This window comes from Lates calcarifer, unplaced genomic scaffold (genome assembly GCF_001640805.2).
Source record: "Lates calcarifer isolate ASB-BC8 unplaced genomic scaffold, TLL_Latcal_v3 _unitig_9_quiver_868, whole genome shotgun sequence".
In the NCBI taxonomy this organism is placed as follows: domain Eukaryota; kingdom Metazoa; phylum Chordata; class Actinopteri; family Centropomidae; genus Lates; species Lates calcarifer.
This window is the reverse complement of record NW_026118146.1, coordinates 373-19,847: the sequence shown is the minus strand read 5'-3', so window position 1 is coordinate 19,847 and position 19,475 is coordinate 373. Positions and strand designations below refer to the sequence as shown.

Sequence of the window (19,475 nt, the reverse complement as noted above, 5' to 3'; positions counted from 1 at the left end):
GATAAGTAGAGGTGGAAGACATCTGAGTTTTGCATTGACTCCTCCTCACAGTATGGAAATGGATTTGACTTGGATCTTAGTTACTGTTTGGTGAAACGGTACAGTTAGCTGAGTAACAAGGAAGGTCACTAAGTTTGCATAGAATCAACATGAAGCATCAGTGTTGGTCTGACTGGAGCGAATAAAAGAGTCTGTTCAGTGTTGTTATATCTGCAGAGTGAAAATCTGCCTGGAAAATTGCTTCTGCTTTTCATGTGATATTTTGATTTCACTATTTGCTGAATTTTGAAAATGTTATTTTCCTCTCACCTCAACTATTGCATTTCTCTCTGTATAGGAGTCAGTCAGTCAGTCTTATATCACCTGCAGCTGGTTCAAAAAACAGCACCTGTGGCTTAAGGCTTAAGGTGACTTTAATGTTGTTAAGTGTCCTGCACTCACACACCTTTTCTTTGTGGTTTACTCTTATAGTTTTCTCATCAGTTAGTTTCTGTCAGTCTTTTAACCTCATGCACATCAGTAAACAGGAATGAGGGACCAGTGCCAAGGTTGCTGCAATGACCTCACTAAAGCAGGGGTGCTAAATACAGGAAGTGGCAAATTCAACCATTCCAAACACCCCTTCTATTTGTTTATTTCTTTTAACTATATTAGCTTTTATTTTGGGTTAGCTGGTAGTGTTCACCTGCATCATCCCTTTGTTTCACAGTGGTCTGATCAGCCAGTAAATATGGTCCCTTTTTTGTTCAGTTTGTGTTTATCCAGTCAGAACAGTCAGAATGAGCTCTTCAATTCAGTATACATTGTATATCACATTCAGAAAAATATATTGTATTTCTTATTTTTATCTTTTTTTTTTCTTTTTTTTTTTTGCTAAATGTAGTTTTTATGAAAATGTAGTTGAATTTTACATTGAGTTCAATGAACTGAAGTAAGACTCAAACATTTAATCTGATTTTTCATCAAATAGACATTGATCACAATTAATATTGCAAGAGAGGCAAAGGTGAAGAAACTGAATGTTCCAAGTGGTGGTGGAAAATAGAGGAAGTAGTTTTTGTATGACTCTCCTATTACTGTCTCTCACTGTGTCTCTGGCACAGTAATACACTGCTGTGTCCTCAGTCTTCAAACTGTTCATCTGTAGATAGACTTTACTGCTGTAGTCATCTCTGGAGATGGTGAATCTACCCTGGACTGACTGGGAGTAATAGATAGAAGTACTGCCTGTGTGTATAAAAGCAATCCACTCCAGTCCTTTTCCAGGAGCCTGTCTGACCCAGTTCATAGCGTAGCCACTGAATGACAATCCAGAGGCTGTACAGGTCAGTCTGTGGGATTCTCCTGGTCTTTTAACCACTGGTTCAGATTCTGTCAGAGTCTGACCATCAACACCTGTCAAGAGGGAAAGAAATGCATGTCACGTGTTACATTAGTGGCACAAATGAAAACATGTCAGATCAGTGAAAATCTTCACCTGCCCAGCAGAGAGTTAGAAGCAGCAGTCCTGTCCTATAGTCCATCATGTTAAACTGTGTGTCCACTGTTCTCTGTCATCTTCTCTGCAGTCAGATAAGTAGAGGTGGAAGACATCTGAGTTTTGCATTGACTCCTCCTCACAGTATGGAAATGGATTTGACTTGGATCTTAGTTACTGTTTGGTGAAACGGTACAGTTAGCTGAGTAACAAGGAAGGTCACTAAGTTTGCATAGAATCAACATGAAGCATCAGTGTTGGTCTGACTGGAGCGAATAAAAGAGTCTGTTCAGTGTTGTTATATCTGCAGAGTGAAAATCTGCCTGGAAAATTGCTTCTGCTTTTCATGTGATATTTTGATTTCACTATTTGCTGAATTTTGAAAATGTTATTTTCCTCTCACCTCAACTATTGCATTTCTCTCTGTATAGGAGTCAGTCAGTCAGTCTTATATCACCTGCAGCTGGTTCAAAAAACAGCACCTGTGGCTTAAGGCTTAAGGTGACTTTAACGTTGTTAAGTGTCCTGCACTCACACACCTTTTCTTTGTGGTTTACTCTTATAGTTTTCTCATCAGTTAGTTTCTGTCAGTCTTTTAACCTCATGCACATCAGTAAACAGGAATGAGGGACCAGTGCCAAGGTTGCTGCAATGACCTCACTAAAGCAGGGGTGCTAAATACAGGAAGTGGCAAATTGAACCATTCCAAACACCCCTTCTATTTATTTATTTCTTTTAACTATATTAGCTTTTATTTTGGGTTAGCTGGTAGTGTTCACCTGCATCATCCCTTTGTTTCACAGTGGTCTGATCAGCCAGTAAATATGGTCCCTTTTTTGTTCAGTTTGTGTTTATCCAGTCAGAACAGTCAGAATGAGCTCTTCAATTCAGTATACATTGTATATCACATTCAGAAAAATATATTGTATTTCTTATTTTTATCTTTTTTTTTTCTTTTTTTTTTTTGCTAAATGTAGTTTTTATGAAAATGTAGTTGAATTTTACATTGAGTTCAATGAACTGAAGTAAGACTCAAACATTTAATCTGATTTTTCATCAAATAGACATTGATCACAATTAATATTGCAAGAGAGGCAAAGGTGAAGAAACTGAATGTTCCAAGTGGTGGTGGAAAATAGAGGAAGTAGTTTTTGTATGACTCTCCTATTACTGTCTCTCACTGTGTGTGTCTGGCACAGTAATACACTGCTGTGTCCTCAGTCTTCAAACTGTTCATCTGTAGATAGACTTTACTGCTGGAGTCATCTCTGGAGATGGTGAATCTACCCTGGACTGACTGGGAGTAATAGATATGAGAACTGCCTGTGTGTATAAAAGCAATCCACTCCAGTCCTTTTCCAGGAGCCTGTCTGACCCAGTTCATAGGGTAGCTGCTGAGTGTGAATCCAGAGACTGTACAGGTCAGTCTGTGGGATTCTCCTGGTCTTTTAACCACTGGTTCAGATTCTGTCAAAGTCTGACCATCAACACCTGTCAAGAGAAAAAGAAATGCATGTCACGTGTTACATTAATGGCACAAATGAAAACATGTCAGATCAGTGAAAGTCTTCACCTGCCCAGCAGAGAGTTAGAAGCAGCAGTCCTGTCCTATAGTCCATCATGTTAAACTGTGTGTCCACTGTTCTCTGTCATCCTCTCTGCAGTCAGATAAGTAGAGGTGGAAGACATCTGAGTTTTGCATTAACTCCTCCTCACAGGGTTGAACTTAATTTGACTTGGATCTCAGTTACTGAAACTTGAGAATAAAGCTACAGAAAACATGTTTGATGGTGAAACTGACATGCTATGAACTCCACTGACAGTCTGATGTGAAGTTTATATATTTCTATATAAAGTATTTATCTCCATACACTATATATGCAACATTAAATAAATTTGTGTTGGAAACATGAAACTTAAGTTAGCTACCAATTTAAAAACACTTTTACCTTCTTTCAGAAATGGTTTTAAAGAAGTTATAGAGAGCGCAAGATTTGTGTGGAATCTTTTTTCAGAATTCTTCTTAAATGTAAGTTTATAGCTCAGTTATATCAGTTATCACTGATACTGAAATGTCTCTGATGAGTTATTCGACTTCAGTCATGTGAGACAGTGTGACAGTGTAACAGTAAGGATGAGAAAAGACGTCTTTTGCTGAAAAATCCCACAGAGAATTTCTTACTGTTGGATTAATCGTTCACCATCTTTACACACAAGCACAAGAATTCACTGCAGCTTCTTCAGGCTTCCTGCTCTTCATCTTGAGATCTACTCACTGTCTGCTGAAATGAACTGACACTGACAGATGGAGCTGCAGCCACTGCTGATACAATTATTACATTATGATGTTTGATTTGATGTGATTATAAATCTCTAGCTGAGTCCAGGGTTTTTGTGCAAAGCAGTTCACCTTGCTCTCAAGCTTTTAAAGTTAGATCTACTTAAGTTTTCATCTTACATTACTTACATTTTTTTTTAAGGCAACCAGTTTTTTAAAGTAAATTCCACTTATCTGGGCTTAGAGTATAGATATTACTGTAACTTGATTAAAAGTGGATATATGTAGTCACAGAATGCTGTTGTATGATCATTACAGTAAGACATTTTATTTTATTTTTGTGGTTAATGGTTATTGTTTTGGGGCCATGAAAAAAACAATGAAAGATTAAATAAAAATATAATTACTGAGCCCCCCCTCCTGAGTGTCCTGGTCATGTTTTGGGATTTTTATCTGTGCCTTATTTGGACAGAAAGCTTCAACTTATTTTCTGTTTTGTTAAATAAACCTTCTGAACAGTCCAAGCCTGGTCTGTGTCTGCATTTGGGCCCTCACCCATGAGTCCCTACCCCTCAACACACTAGTGATGAGTACTATAGGATTTTGTACAGCTGCTCAACCAACACTGTGACTCTCGAGCACAATAATAAACAGCAGAATCTTTAGTCTTCAGACTTTTCATCTGCAGATACACCTGCTGTCTGCTGTCGTCTCTGGAGATGGTAAACCGGCCTTGGACTGACTGAGAGTAGTAAGTGCTACTACTGTCATCACTGATAGAAGCAATCCACTCCAGTCCTTTTCCAGGAGCCTGTCTGATCCAGCCCATCCAATAGCCGCTGAATGAGAATCCAGAGGCTGTACAGGTCAGTCTGTGGGATTCTCCAGACCTTTTAACCACTGGTTCAGATTCTGTCAGAGTCTGACCATCAACACCTGTTTTTAGTTTATAGTTTAGCAAAAGTAGAAACTTAATGTTATGTTTTAATTTGATTTAATTTGATTTGTGCAAAATATCTATGATAATTGAGCCACTTCTCCCACATTTCCTCTAATGAAACCTTACCTTGTTAGTTTTGGTTCAGAAATCATATTTACAGACAAGGTTTATATAAGTTAGTCAAAGTTGAGATAAATAATCCAAAATAGTTGTATAATTACCAACATCTACAAACATTAATGAAAACTGCTTTTGTTTTTCATCTCAACATATCATAAAATTAATCAATGCATTGAATGTATTTTGGACTGTGATGAGCCAAGCTCATTGTTTAATCAAATGTTTTTTCAGTTTGATCCATTAATGTAACCCATGCTTTGTCATTGTAAATATTAAATGGTCAATTTAATATTACATAAAGCTTTAATAATAGAAACAGCACTACTCTGTGTGTTTGTGATGGATGTTATGTCATAAAGAGAATAAATATTTCTAGGAGTTTCATGTAGAAAATTCAAAGTGAATTTGCAGCTGATGAGAAAACTCACATTCAATTAATTAGAGAGTACCATCTTAATTATTGTTCACATTTAGAACATGTGTTTGTGGTTGAGTCACATGTGTTGCTGAGTTTTTGTGCAGGTCTGTTGGTGGTTTGTTTCACTGTGGGGTAACGTGCACAGTAATAAACAGCTGTGTCCTCAGGCTGCAGATTCTGTCCTGTTATAGTCACTGTTCTTGCAGAAGTGTCTCTGTTGTAGCTGAACTTGTTCTTCAGAGCATCATTTTGGTAAAAGCTACCACCTCCCCACATATAAAAAATCCAGTCCATCAGTTTTCCTTCACGCTGTCTGATCCAACCTGTCCCATAGTTGTTATCAGTCAGAGAATAACCAGAGACCTGACAGGTGATGGTCAAAGACTGTCCAGGCTGCACAACCTTTGACTCTGGCTGGATGAGATCAATACTGTACACACCTGTGGAAACAGAAATCAACATTATCTCCATCATTCATCTGACTATTCAGTGTTTCTAATGTGTTTATTAGTGTGAATCCACTGAAAGCTCCTCACAGGATCCAGCTGCCAGCAGCAGTATCAGAGCTACAGAGAACATGGTTGATGTTGAAGCTGAACTGATGTGAGCTCTTCTGTCCTCTCACTGACACACACACTTCGCTTCCTTATGAGGAACCTTTATTTGCATAAGTGCTCAGGAGCAGGGACTGAATTTATTACTAACCTTCATCGTGGCTGGCATTGTTTTCATTATTATGAAAAGACACAATAATAATTGTCAGGTATAACTTGAGCCTGTAAGTCTGAATGCTGCAAAATGCTTTTGTTAGATGATATGATTCACAATGTGTGGAGAGTTGAGTTTTCAGGCCTTAAATCACTTATGACATGATACTGGCACAACTCTTTACAGGCTGCAGGCAGGTTAACAGGTGTTTTATGACAGGGAACTTTTCATTTAATAAGGAGAATCAGTTGTGGGATCCAGCTGCCAGCAGCAGTATCAGAGCTACAGAGAACATGGTTGATGTTGAAGCTGAACTGATGTGAGCTCTTCTGTCCTCTCACTGATACACACATACTTCACTTCCTTATGAGGAACCTTTATTTGCATATTGATGAAAATTTACATTTCTCTCTTGTCACAACAACCAAATCATGTATACAGTGTGATGTGTCTAGCGTTTTTATATAAAAACTGCAACATTATTTTTCAGTCTCACATTGTAACATAGATTCCACACATATATGAGCTACTGTGACTCATCTAAAAGTGGATACATGTAATCGTTTGTACCTGTCATTTCATAGTCATGATTTCAGTTACTAGACTGTTGTGTTTTGATCATTACAGACATGCATTTTTATTATTTATATGCTTAATGCCTATTATTTTTGTGTAATGATTCTTCGGGGGCCAGTATCCACAACTTCATTTGAAAAACAAAAAAAAAAACATTTGAAATTGAAATAAAAATTGGTCACAGTGGTCGATGCATCCAAAATGCTGGGACAGGAACTCCAGTAGGGCCTAAATCATACCATCTCGTTACAATATTAACAGATAATGTCTTCTACATATTTGTACAGGGATATTCCACAAGATATATGTGTATTTACCTACTACTTTACACGACTGGATCTTAGGACCGTCCACTTTGCAAATATCCAGGTTGTTCGCACGTAAACAGAAAGTAAAACTTTGATGCACATGGCAGGTGCAACAATGCGCAATACCTCCACCTTGTGACCAAAGTCCGCACCAAAAAGTGCCTGTGCCAGCACACTTTCAATCTAATTTTTACATTTACAGTGTTACACTGGCAATAAAACAACAAATAACAAAATAACCATTTAACTTTGAGAATTAAAACCTAAATGGAAAATTATATCTTTGATATATTTACCACCCGGTTACATTAATAGCTGCTTTATTGTTGTGGTAATTTTTACATAATCATTTGACTGTGGGAATATTTTTATACTTTTATGAAATACTGGGAAAAGTATGTGTTCATTTAAAAGCAAACATATATTGCATTATTCCTGTCTATCAACCCAGTGAAGATGAGTAAAGCAGGATTTTGTACAGCTGCTCAACCAACTCCAGTCACTGTGGCTGGCACAATAATAAACAGCAGAATCTTCAGTCTTCAGACTGTTCATCTGCAGATACACCTGCTCTCTGCTGTGGTCCTTGGAGATGGCAAACCGGCCTAAGACTGACTGAGAGTAAGATTTGTAGCCGCCACCAGTATTGATATAAGCGATCCACTCCAGTCCTTTTCCAGGAGCCTGTCTAATCCAGGCTAGATACAGGCTGCTGAATATGAATCCAGAGCCTGTACAGGTCAGTCTGTGGGATTCTCCAGGTCTTTTAACCACTGGTTCAGATTCTGTCAGAGTCTGACCATCGACACCTGTCAAGACAAGAAATTCATTTTATGTGTTACATTGGTGGCACAAATGAAAAATGTTAGATGAAGATCAGTGAAAGTCTTCACCTGCCCAGCAGAGAGTTAAAAGCAGCAGTCCTGTCCTATAGTCCATCATGTTAAACTGTGTGTCCACTGTTCTCTGTCATCCTCTCTGCAGTCAGATAAGTAGAGGTGGAAGACATCTGAGTTTTGCATTGACTCCTCCTCACAGTGTTGAACTAAATTTGACTTGGATCTCAGTTACTTTTTGGTGAAACTTGAGAATAAAAATTCATTGCGCACTAGTCACCTGTTGAATGTTACAGTATACTTTGTTCAATAGGTTGACAAAACACATTTTATAAGTTGGTTGCTGTTCATTATTGGCACAGTCGCCATCACGTGAAAAATAATTTATTAGTTTTAATTGATAGATTGCTAATTGCTAATCTGGTCCTCACAGGATTCAGTATCAGAGCTACAGAGAACATGGTTGATGGTGAAGCTGAACTGATGTGAGCTCTTCTGTCCTCTCACTGACACACACACACTTCACTTCCTTATAAGGCAACACACGGTAAAGCTAATCTGATTATTATTATGGTGAGTATAAAGAGTGTATTAATAAGCTAATTCGCTTAATGACACTGTGTTGGTCAAACTAGAAATGAAGAGAAGCTGCATAATGCATTAATCACATAGGTATAAGTGTACTTATCAGCTTACATGATGCTGTTATTAATTCATATTCATACATATAAACATTGTTTTTGGAAAATGCCTCAATTATATTATTTACATTCATTTAATATCTCCACTGCTAAATATGTTCAAAGACTGTTTTTCTCCTTTGCACTGAACTAGGTGGTCTAGGTCATTAGTGGTCTGAGGGCTCCTCCTCTCGTGGCTTCATGTTACAAGTGGTCAGACACTGAGGGGTTTTTGTTCAGGTCTACAGATGGTTTGTGTTGTTGTGTGTCTCTGGCACAGTAATACACAGCAGTGTCTTCAGGCTGCACATTCTGTCCATTTAGAGTCAATGTTTTGCTGGAAGAGTCTAAGCTGATACTGAACTTGTTCTTTAGTGAATCTTTGTAGTTAAAACCTCCAGTAGATCTATATCCAATCCACTCCAGTTCTTTCCCTGCAGGCTGTCTGATCCAGTGTGTAGCATAGCTGCTAACAGAATAAGAGACCTGACAGGTGATGGTCAGACGTTGACCTGGCTGCACAGTCACAGAGGCTGGCTGTGTCAACTGTTCACACTTCACATCTGTAAAAACAATGACAAAAAAGCTTTGTTATCAAGTTATCCAACAAAAGAAGAAATATTGACTATGATAAATCCAGAGAGACTCACAGGATCCAGCTGCCAACAGCAGCAGCAGAGCTACAGAAAACATGCTTGATGGTGAAACTGACGTGCTGTGAACTCCACTGACAGTCTGATGTGAAGTTTTTATAGCTGAGTAACAAGGAAGGTCACTGAGTTTGCATACAATCAAACATATGAAGCATCATTTGGTCTGACTGGAACCAATAGAAGAGTCTATTGAGTGTTATTATATCTTGAGAGTGAACCCCTGTGTGGAAATCACCTTCATGTCACTAAATACTCAATGGTGACATGTCTCTCACTGTAAACAACAACAGCTGGCACATTTACTTTTGGAGTAAACTGCTATAAATGTTTGTGAATTCTAGTATAGTTGTAAACAGGAATATGGATCATTACCACTATTCTTAATGCGATTAACATGAAGGACTGCATTGATTGTGATAATATGCATTAAACATCTTTAGCTCGAGTTTCTTTTTGGATTAATGAACATATTTTACCTTTTTCTGTCCGTGGTTGTGTGAGAAATAAAAACAATCTTGATCAATTAGGATTCATTATAGTTCATACCTGACTGTTTGCCTGTGCTGGTTTGTTGTAGTAGTACTATTTTTATGGACATTTCCCTGCAATTAAAAGAAGATAGTGATTACTATGTTACTATTGTGTCATTGAAGATGAAAAACCTTTTTGATATTTGGTTTTTATCTCCACACAGAAAATATCTAAAATTCAGTTTACTTTTTCTGTAAAAGCTTATGTTAACTAGACTGTTATTATCAATCTCCACATCATTGATCACCGCTGTCCTTTCTCAGACTTAATTATATTATTATCATTATTGCATATTATAAAACATCATGCTATGTTCTTTTGATGTCTTTCCAGCTAAACATCTCCAGACTGTTTCTCTCTTCAACAGTGAACTGGTGTGAAATCATTAGTGGTCTGAGGGCTCCTCCTCTGGTGGCTTCATGTTACAAGTGTTCAGGCACTGAGGGGTTTTTGTTCAGGTCTACAGATGGTTTGTGTTATTGTGTGTATCTGGCACAGTAATACACAGCAGTGTCTTCAGGCTGCACATTCTGTCCATTTAGAGTCACTGTGCTGCTTGAAGACTCTGCACTGATACTGAACTTGTTCTTGAGGGAATCTTTGTAGATTGAGGTGCATCCAGCACATCCATATCCAATCCACTCCAGTCCTTTCCCTGCAGGCTGTCTGATCCAACCTGTCCAGTAGCTGCTAAGTGAATAAGAGACCTGACAGGTGATGGTCAGATGTTGACCTGGCTGCACAGTCACAGAGGCTGGCTGTGTCAACTGTTCACACTTCACACCTGTAAAAAAAAAAAAATGAAGAAAATGTTTTGTGATAAATTCTCAAGTTAACCTGGCTGCACAGTCACAGAGGCTGGCTGTGTCAACTGTTCACACTTCACACCTGTAAAAAAAAAAAAAGAAAGAAAATGTTTTGTTATAATGTTTTGTTTGTCTTTTTTCTTCTTCAAAAGAAGAAATGTTGACTATTATAAATCCAGAGAGACTCACAGGATCCAGCTGCCAACAGCAGCAGCAGAGCTACAGAAAACATGGTTGATGGTGAAACTGACGTGCTGTGAACTCCACTGACAGTCTGATGTGAAGTTTTTATAGCTGAGTAACAAGGAAGGTCACTGAGTTTGCATACAATCAAGCAACTGTTAACTTCTCTGCTTTTGCTGTAAACTATTTATACCAAAGTGTGTTGCTTTGAAACCAAATTCTTGGTTACATTCATCACATTCTAGTTTAATTGCAAACAATGTGATGGATTAGGAAAATTGTTACTATTCTCAATGTTAATGTCAACATTAAGGTAAGGGAAATCTTCACCATGAATAATAGAAAACATCTACCAGTAAGTTACTTACAGTACTTGACAATCTGTTCATTTTCTTATTTTATTTTATTTATTTATTTTGTTTCACTTTTTTGTGCTGCTTTCCTGACAAAATTGGTTTACTCCAGTCTCGGATACATTAATTCAAACATTTGAACATAGCATTTTCTTATCCATTTACGAAGTCACTTATTTGTTTACTGTACAAAGAAGTAGTGACAGCAGCCAGGATCATGTTAACACCACATTTAAATAAAAGACTTTACTACTAAAATAAATACTAGAATATCACGCAGTGTTGTTGTATAATTCTTGTTTGCCTTTTTTGTTTTTCATGGAAGAAACAGTTTGATTAATCCAGGGTTCAGGGTTCAAGTGTCAGACGGTAGAGATCAGTGAGAACACCAGATCTGAGCGTCTCCTTTTAGCAACAGAAAGAGAAATTTGACACTGACTGCCCTCTAGTGATTTCATAAGAGAAAGTACAGCATAATATTTTACTCTCAGATTCCACATATTTTACAGACATTAGTCTAATTTACAGAAATATTTTTTTGGTTGTAGAATTGGTAGAATTGCCTTTATTTCATTTCATACTTGGGCTAAGATTTTAACAACCAGATTGTTGTGCTGCCTTTGGTTGTTTTATCTGAAAAATTAGTTGGTTCCACTAAATTCTTGCATGATAATTTAGTGTACTACTGCATATTGTACAGAAAACAAATATGTTATCTATGAAGATTTTACTGATATGTTCAATATCAATGTATTTGTGAATTTTCAGATACATAAATGAACAACATTTCCTTATTATGTTTATATAAAAAACATATAATGAGAATTTGTTTATTGAAATCCAGTCACAGTTAAGTTTCCTTCAAAAAGTATTTGCTGTTACAGGTTAAGTGTATAGAAAGGTAATTTTTAGGAGGCAAACTCAAATTGCATCAACATTTATTTATACTATGTACACTTAAAGTGCTTTGTTCATTGATATTGTTTGTGCAGAGTGAAATCACTAATTAATTTCTGGAAGGCTCTGCTTCATGTTGGAGTGTGTGAGAACCTAAATGAAAATTTCAGATACATTGATGTTCATGACAAACTCTAAAATGTGCCTGTAAGAAAAAGTATTAACCCCTGCTCATATTCCCAGTGGTGGTGGTAAAAAAGAGGAGGTAGTTTTTGTATGACTCTCCTATTACTGTCTCTGACTGTGTGTCTTCTGGCACAGTAATACACTGCTGTGTCCTCAGTCTTCAAACTGTTCATCTGTAGATAGACGTGGGCACTGGAGTCATCTCTGGAGATGGTGAATCTACCCTGGACTGACTGGGAGTAATAGATAGGAGAACTAGAGGTGTCAATATAAGCGATCCACTCCAGTCCTTTTCCAGGGGCCTGTCTGATCCAAGCCATAGCATAGCTGCTGAATGTGAGCCATATGATTCCAGAGGCTGTACAGGTCAGTCTGTGGGATTCTCCAGGCCTTTTAGCCACGGGTTCAGATTCCTTCAGATTCTGACCATCAACACCTGTCAAACCAAAGAAGAAATGCAAGTCATGTGTTGGCTAGCTCAAAGACATGTCAGATCAACATCAGTTAAAGTCTTCACCTGCCCAGCAGAGAGTTAAAAGCAGCAGTCCTGTCCTATAGTCCATCATGTTAAACTGTGTGTCCACTGTTCTCTGTCATCCTCTCTGCAGTCAGATAAGTAGAGGTGGAAGACATCTGAGTTTTGCATTGACTCCTCCTCACAGGGAGGAGAAAGTTAGATTCAATCCATCATCTTATTTGTTGATTTTTTGATAATGAAAAATCCAGAAGTACAACAAACAAAATCTGTTATGTTATGTTATATATATGTTATGTTATGTTATATAGCCATGTTTGTCAACAAAAATAGATTGTTCAGTGAAAAAAAACACTGTTACCTTGAGTAAAGTTTGAAAGTTTTTCATCTTCTCTGAAGTAAGATTAGAACATTTGGGAGATAAATGTTTTGTATTCACTTGTGCTCATAGACAAGATAGTGTTTGGTGTTTTGTGTGCTGGACTTTAACAACAGTAATTTATAGAAGTGATTTTGCTTTTAGAATCTGAAACTGACTATAAGTTTAAATTGTATCCTCCAACAAAATCTAATCTTTGTGGATGTATAAATGACATTATACTTGTTTTTGTTTCGGTTTGTTTTTACCCATCTTAATAAATTGGTATCTTCATATATATATGAATAAAAATCAATCACTGCCTGTAGAATAGGACATCTAAAATCTCATGGCACAATTTTATTGTAAAGTACAGTTCATTAGATAAAGTATCTGATCCTCACAGGATCCAGCTGCCAGCAGCAGTATCAGAGCTATAGAGAACATGGTTGATGGTGAAGCTGAACTGATGTGAGCTCTTCTGTCCTCTCACTGAGACACACACATTTCACTTCCCACCGAGGAAACACACAGTACAGCTCGTTCGATTGTTATTATCAAACAGCAATTGAGTGAAGAAAAAAGTATGCATATAGGTCAAACTCAAAATGAAAAGAAGCTGCAAAATTAATTTGTCTTTTAGGTAACAGTGGAATGTGCACAGTCATCAGCTGATATCAGTCTGTTATTTTTGAAAACTGCTTCCCCAATGTTATTATTACTGTACATTATATTACATCATACAATTTTCTATTGCCTTTTTTATTGCTGATTGTTCAAAGACTGTTTCTCTCCTCAACAGTGAACTGGTGTGAAATCATTAGTGGTCTGAGGGCTCCTCCTCTGGTCGCTTCATGTTACAAGTGTTCAGGCACTGAGGGGTTTTTGTTCAGGTCTACAGATGGTTTGTGCTGTTGTGTGTATCTGGCACAGTAATACACAGCAGTGTCTTCAGGCTGCACATTCTGTCCATTTAGAGTCGCTGTGTTGCTGGAAGAGTCTATGTCAATACTGAACTTGTTCTTTAGTGAATCTTTGTAGTATGTGGTGTATCCAACACGTGCGCTACCAATCCACTCCAGGCCTTTCCCTGCAGGCTGTCTGATCCAAGCTGTCCGGTAGCTGCTAACAGAATAAGAGACCTGACAGGTGATGGTCAGACGTTGACCTGGCTGCACAGTCACAGAGGCTGGCTGTGTCAACTGTACACACTTCACACCTGTAAAAAAAAAAAAATGAAGAAAATGTTTTGTGATAAATTCTCAAGTTACATAGCAATAGAAGAAATGTTGACTATGATAAATCCAGAGAGACTCACAGGATCCAGCTGCCAACAGCAGCAGCAGAGCTACAGAAAACATGGTTGATGGTGAAACTGATGTTGATGGTGAGACTGATGTGTTTTTATAGCTGAGTAACAAGGAAGGTCACTGAATTTGCATAGAATCAAATATATGAAGCATCAGTGTTGGTCTGACTGGAGCCAATAGAAGAGTCTGTTTTTCCCCAATATTTTAAATATGATGTGAGCTGTTTTCCGTACAGATTTTTGTATTTCTTTTTTGTTACTATCAACATACTTACTTCAAACATATGAGCATACCATAAAAAATATAATGCCCGCATACAATTTAGTGAACAGCAACTGGTGATTTAAGAAATCTGCTCCTGCATGACAAGAAAGATGAACTGAGTAAATACATAAAATCAAAACACTTCTATTACATATTTTAAATCAAGGCTTCACAGATTTTTTGTTTCTACATTTACATAATACTTAATGCCAATTGCTTTGAGGGGCATATTTTTTGTGATTTCCCTTAATGAAATGATTTCACTTAACTAATTTGACTAAACTACAAGCAGGGTAAAAACAAACAAAAACAACTCATCAACATCACTGCAAGTACAGTACGATACATACTGAGAGGACTGTGTTCTCAGTATGATCCATTTTTTAGTGCTTCTACAGTACATTATAAAATCACCTAGTGTCTAACAATGATACAAGTTATGCTTCACAATCTGTGTGGCCATCAGCAGACCACATACATGCAGCTACAGGGAGATATTATGAGTTGACTCACTTTTAATCTGATGAAACACTCCATAATATACTTGTGTTGCTGCTGAGCTTCCTCAAGAAGTGCAGCCAACTCAATCTGACTGAGTAATCATTTGTCATTGGCGGTGAATTCCTGACTTCTCTGGCTGCATTTAGGAAAACATTGCACTTCTCAGAACATAAATGTCATAAAAACCTATGTTCTGCACAAACATGGACAATGTTAAAAGACACTGCCATCTCTTTGATGTGAAAAGAGATATAAAATTTTAAAATGCTGATGGTATTTATTTATTATAGTTTGTAAAGAAATGCCCATACAGTATAAGTCAAAGGCAAAGTCAAAAAGACAGCTGAGACATGTGTAATAATGGGGATCCATCTTAAAATGAGTCAGTGGGATACACTGGGTTTCTTAGACTGGATGAAAATGAGAATTTACTTTAAAATGTGGCAGTTTATTTATTTTATCACTCCTTTCTTTTTGTTTTTATCCTAGGTTAATATTTAGAACAGTGTTTTCCATACACTCATGTACTCAAATATAAACAGCTTATTTGTGAATATACTCATGTTATATTTATGTATCAGGATGTTTCTTCCTAAGTAATTTTTTAACTCGTCTCAACCCAGTTACAGGATGAGAAAGGTCTAATCATTGTAATTGTCTCAAATGTCTATCAATTCTCTCTACCCAGTCTACTGTGTACATCTGTGTTATCTGATTACAATTCAGATTTATAATTATAAGGAGAGTTTCCTTGATATTCATCATTGATGTATTTATTTATTCCACTTGGTGGCATTTGGTTAGCTGGGTGTATCATGCAAAAATGTCCAAATGTTGTAAATTCTTAGCACATCCTGAAAAGAAATCCATAATGACAACATTATTAAACATTACTGTTGTCAGAAAAAGCACACGTTAACTGCAACACTAACAATCAGGAAGTCAAAAACCACAATATCAGCTGTTGCTTTGGTAGAGTGCTGCATGTGTCCCTGTTAAAAGGCACAGTAATACTCTCCTTAGATAGTGTCATCTGGTTACTGCCACCTGTAGGTCTTTGTAGAAAAAGAAAAAAAAATGGAGTTTTTGTACAGCCTCTCTGCTCACTTTAACCAGTGTGTGTGTTTGGCACAGTAATACACAGCAGAGTCCTCTGGCTTTAAGTTGGACAGTCTCAGATGCACCATGCTGTTGCTGTTATCTCTGGTGATTTCTATTCTTCCTTGAACACTGCTGGAATAATCAGTTCTACTTGCATCGCTATAAATGCGGCCTATCCATTCCAGTGCTTTTCCCACAGGCTGTCTGACCCAGTGCATACTGCAGCAGCTAAATGTGAAGCCAGATCCTCTGCAGGAGAGACTGAGAGTCTCCCCAGGCTTTTTCACCACTGAACTGGAAGAAATGGACTCCATTCTCTGACCTGTACAACCTGATGAGATGAAAGGAGAGAGAGACCACAGAACAAAATGAGACAGTCATCTGGGAGGTTTTCTGGTATCACTGACTGACCATCAGTCAATGTTGTCTGATAAAAGATGAAACATCAAGAAGCAGGAGAACTCACAGAGCAGAGAGAGAGCGACCAGCAGAAGAGTGAGTGTGTTCATCATCCTGAGGCTGGAGATGTGACCTCTGATGCTCCACACAAAGTACAAGACCAGTCAGCAGGACAGAAGTACACTGCACAGACTGAAGATTTGCATCAGGATGTCATGAGGAGGGAGTGGCCAACCCATATAATGTCTGTTGAATCCTATCATTTATTTTGTGTATTCATTTTTGATCTAACTTACTGTCTATCCATGTGTGATATAAAGCCACATCCAAAAACACAACATTTTGATAAACATTATGATTTTCTGATTTGGATTTTTAAAACTCTTCTGCTGTTAACCCCAAATTGCCAGTTTATTAAAACAAATTACACTACATGGTCCTCCTGCGAGACAATGTATTGATTATAGTGATTTTTAAAAAATACATGAACTCTCACTCATTGTAATCTAATTTTATTTAAAAATCAGGTAACATTTGCATTATCTTGGCAAGAATCTGAAATCTTGTATGACTATTACAATTACAAATCTATTTTATATTATCTCCACATTCTCTATGAATTATATTCTATTCAAAGACAGTTTATCTCAGTGAACTGGTGTGAAATCATTAGTGGTCTGAGGGCTCCTCCTCTGGTGGCTTCATGTTACAAGTGTTCAGACACTGAGGGGTTTTTGTTCAGGTCTACAGATGGTTTGTGTTATTGTGTATCTCTGGCACAGTAATACACAGCAGTGTCTTCAGGCTGCACATTCTGTCCATTTAGAGTCACTGTGTTGCTGGAAGAGTCTGTGGTGATACTGAACTTGTTCTTTAGTGAATCTTTGTAGTATGTGGTGGATCCAGCTGCACTTCCAATCCACTCCAGTCCTTTCCCTGCAGGCTGTCTGATCCAACCTGTGTAGTAGCCACTAACAGAATAAGAGACCTGACAGGTGATGGTCAGACGTTGACCTGGCTGCACAGTCACAGAGGCTGGCTGTGTCAACTGTTCACACTTCACACCTGTTTAAAAAAAAACATTCTCTTATCAATGATCAAGTTATACAACAAAAGAAGAAATGTTGACTCTGACAAATCCAGAGAGACTCACAGGATCCAGCTGCCAACAGCAGCAGCAGAGCTACAGAAAACATGCTTGATGGTGAAACTGACGTGCTGTGAACTCCACTGACAGTCTGATGTGAAGTTTTTATAGCTGAGTAACAAGGAAGGTCACTGAGTTTGCATAGAATCAAATATATGAAGCATCAGTGTTGGTCTGACTGGAGCCAATAGAAGAGTCTGCTCAGAGTTATTATATCTGCAGAGTGAAAATCTACCTGGAAAATCACCTCTGTTTAATACATATTTTGATTACACTGCTCACTGACCTTTTACAGTTAATGGAACAACAAACAACTTTACCTTTGATGTAAAATATTAATGCTTAAATGTACTGCATTAACAAGGCTTCTATTATAAACCATTACATACATTTTTGTAAAACTGCAAATAATAAGGATCATTATCACTATTCTTAATGTGCAAATCTGCTCTTACTCTTTTCGTATAAATTCAAGCTGAATAGTGAGCTAATACTGCAAAAGATGAGCTTTACATTGCTTCACAGATTTGTATTATCATTATTATTATTTATATGAATTGTTTTAAATAAAAGCAAAACATTAATCACCCCAGCAGGCAAAAATGATTCACAGTCTTGATTGATTGACAGTTTCTGCAGGAAGGACTGCAGATGGAAAAAAGCTCTAATTTCATTTTAATCAAAAACACTTAACAATGCACTTGGTGTCTGTAGCTTTGTGACTTTATTAATTGAGAAGTATTTTTTAATAAATCACTCAAGGGATGTTTCTTTTCCAAATGTAGCTTTAAATCCCAACAAAAATTTCACTGGCTCTAAAAGTATACTTGAGTATGAAGAGAGATTTCTTAAAAGTGAGGACATCAATCATATGAGGCAATGGGGAATGGGGGTCTGATGAGTACTATAGGATTTTGTACAGCTGCTCAACCAACTCCAGTCACTGTGACTCTCGAGCACAATAATAAACAGCAGAATCTTCAGTCTTCAGACTGTTCATCTGCAGATACACCTGCTGTCTGCTGTTGTCTCTGGAGATGGTAAACCGGCCTTGGACTGACTGAGAGTAGTGCTTGCTGCTACCACTACCACTGATATAAGTGATCCACTCCAGTCCTTTTCCAGGAACCTGTCTGATCCAAGCTTTATTGTAATTACCACCAAACCCAGAATATGTACACGTCAGTGTGTGGGATTCTCCAGGCCTTTTAACCACTGGTTCAGATTCTGTCAGAGTCTGACCATCAACACCTGAAAGAGGGTAAAAAAAAGTATCATGTGAAATAGGCTGATGATACTGATAAATGCTGCAAAATTTAGATCAGTGTAAATCTTCACCTGCCCAGCAGAGAGTTAAAAGCAGCAGTCCTGTCCTATAGTCCATCATGTTAAACTGTGTGTCCACTGTTCTCTGTCATCCTCTCTGCATTCAGATAAGTAGAGGTGGAAGACATCTGAGTTTTGCATTGACTCCTCCTCACAGTATGTAACTGGATTTAATTTGGATCTTAGTTACTGTTTGGTGAAACTGGAGAATAAATGTATATGTTTATTGGCATTCGTCCAGGAGTCCCTCTCGAATGTTTCAATACAATTTGTACAATTGATTGAAAAACTAATATTTGCTTACTTAAATAGTTTTTTCCTTCATTGTTAATCACAATCTGTATCAGATTTTACAGTTATTCCGCAATTTTTATTTACCTCAAAAGGGAGCACGTTAAACAAACAAAAAAAAAACTTGCTGATTTCTTTGATTACTCGCTGATTATGATTTTTCTCTCAAAGTCCTGAAAAGTCACGCAGTTTTCAACAAATCAGGGGAAAAAAACCCCAGAAGAATGAAAGTGAATAATTATTTAAGTTTAAAAACAAAACTAATTGAAGGAGACAGTGCAGTTACATTGAATCATAAAGTCAGTATTTATCTTGCATTTTAGTTTATTGCTATCACAGTGAGTTTTGTTAAA

General features: G+C 37.4%; 8 gene segments (V, D, J or C); all 8 read right to left on the bottom strand.

Moving 5' to 3' along the window:
* Positions 1–2,587: 2,587 nt before the first annotated feature.
* On the bottom strand, positions 2,588–3,145 carry LOC127142212 (immunoglobulin heavy variable 3-21-like). The segment is given in 2 exon segments: positions 2,588–2,968; positions 3,051–3,145. Coding segments are annotated over 2 exon segments (363 nt in total).
* A 4,109-nt stretch (positions 3,146–7,254) lies between these two features.
* Positions 7,255–7,865, bottom strand: LOC127142217 (Ig heavy chain V region 6.96-like). The segment is given in 2 exon segments: positions 7,255–7,634; positions 7,719–7,865. Coding segments are annotated over 2 exon segments (429 nt in total).
* A 680-nt stretch (positions 7,866–8,545) lies between these two features.
* LOC127142216 (immunoglobulin heavy variable 3-30-3-like) lies at positions 8,546–9,096 on the bottom strand. The segment is given in 2 exon segments: positions 8,546–8,904; positions 8,992–9,096. Coding segments are annotated over 2 exon segments (402 nt in total).
* A 789-nt stretch (positions 9,097–9,885) lies between these two features.
* On the bottom strand, positions 9,886–10,650 carry LOC127138971 (Ig heavy chain V region 5A-like). The segment is given in 2 exon segments: positions 9,886–10,309; positions 10,521–10,650. Coding segments are annotated over 2 exon segments (351 nt in total).
* A 1,219-nt stretch (positions 10,651–11,869) lies between these two features.
* On the bottom strand, positions 11,870–12,573 carry LOC108880995 (immunoglobulin heavy variable 3-48-like). The segment is given in 3 exon segments: positions 11,870–11,917; positions 12,067–12,386; positions 12,468–12,573. Coding segments are annotated over 3 exon segments (417 nt in total).
* Positions 12,574–13,625: 1,052 nt separating this feature from the next.
* On the bottom strand, positions 13,626–14,161 carry LOC127142210 (Ig heavy chain V region 5A-like). The segment is given in 2 exon segments: positions 13,626–14,002; positions 14,102–14,161. Coding segments are annotated over 2 exon segments (405 nt in total).
* Positions 14,162–16,955: 2,794 nt separating this feature from the next.
* LOC108880999 (probable non-functional immunoglobulin heavy variable 3-38-3) lies at positions 16,956–17,651 on the bottom strand. The segment is given in 2 exon segments: positions 16,956–17,423; positions 17,512–17,651. Coding segments are annotated over 2 exon segments (348 nt in total).
* A 777-nt stretch (positions 17,652–18,428) lies between these two features.
* Positions 18,429–18,959, bottom strand: LOC127142213 (immunoglobulin heavy variable 3-48-like). The segment is given in 2 exon segments: positions 18,429–18,756; positions 18,844–18,959. Coding segments are annotated over 2 exon segments (360 nt in total).
* Between the last annotated feature and the right edge of the window lie 516 nt (positions 18,960–19,475).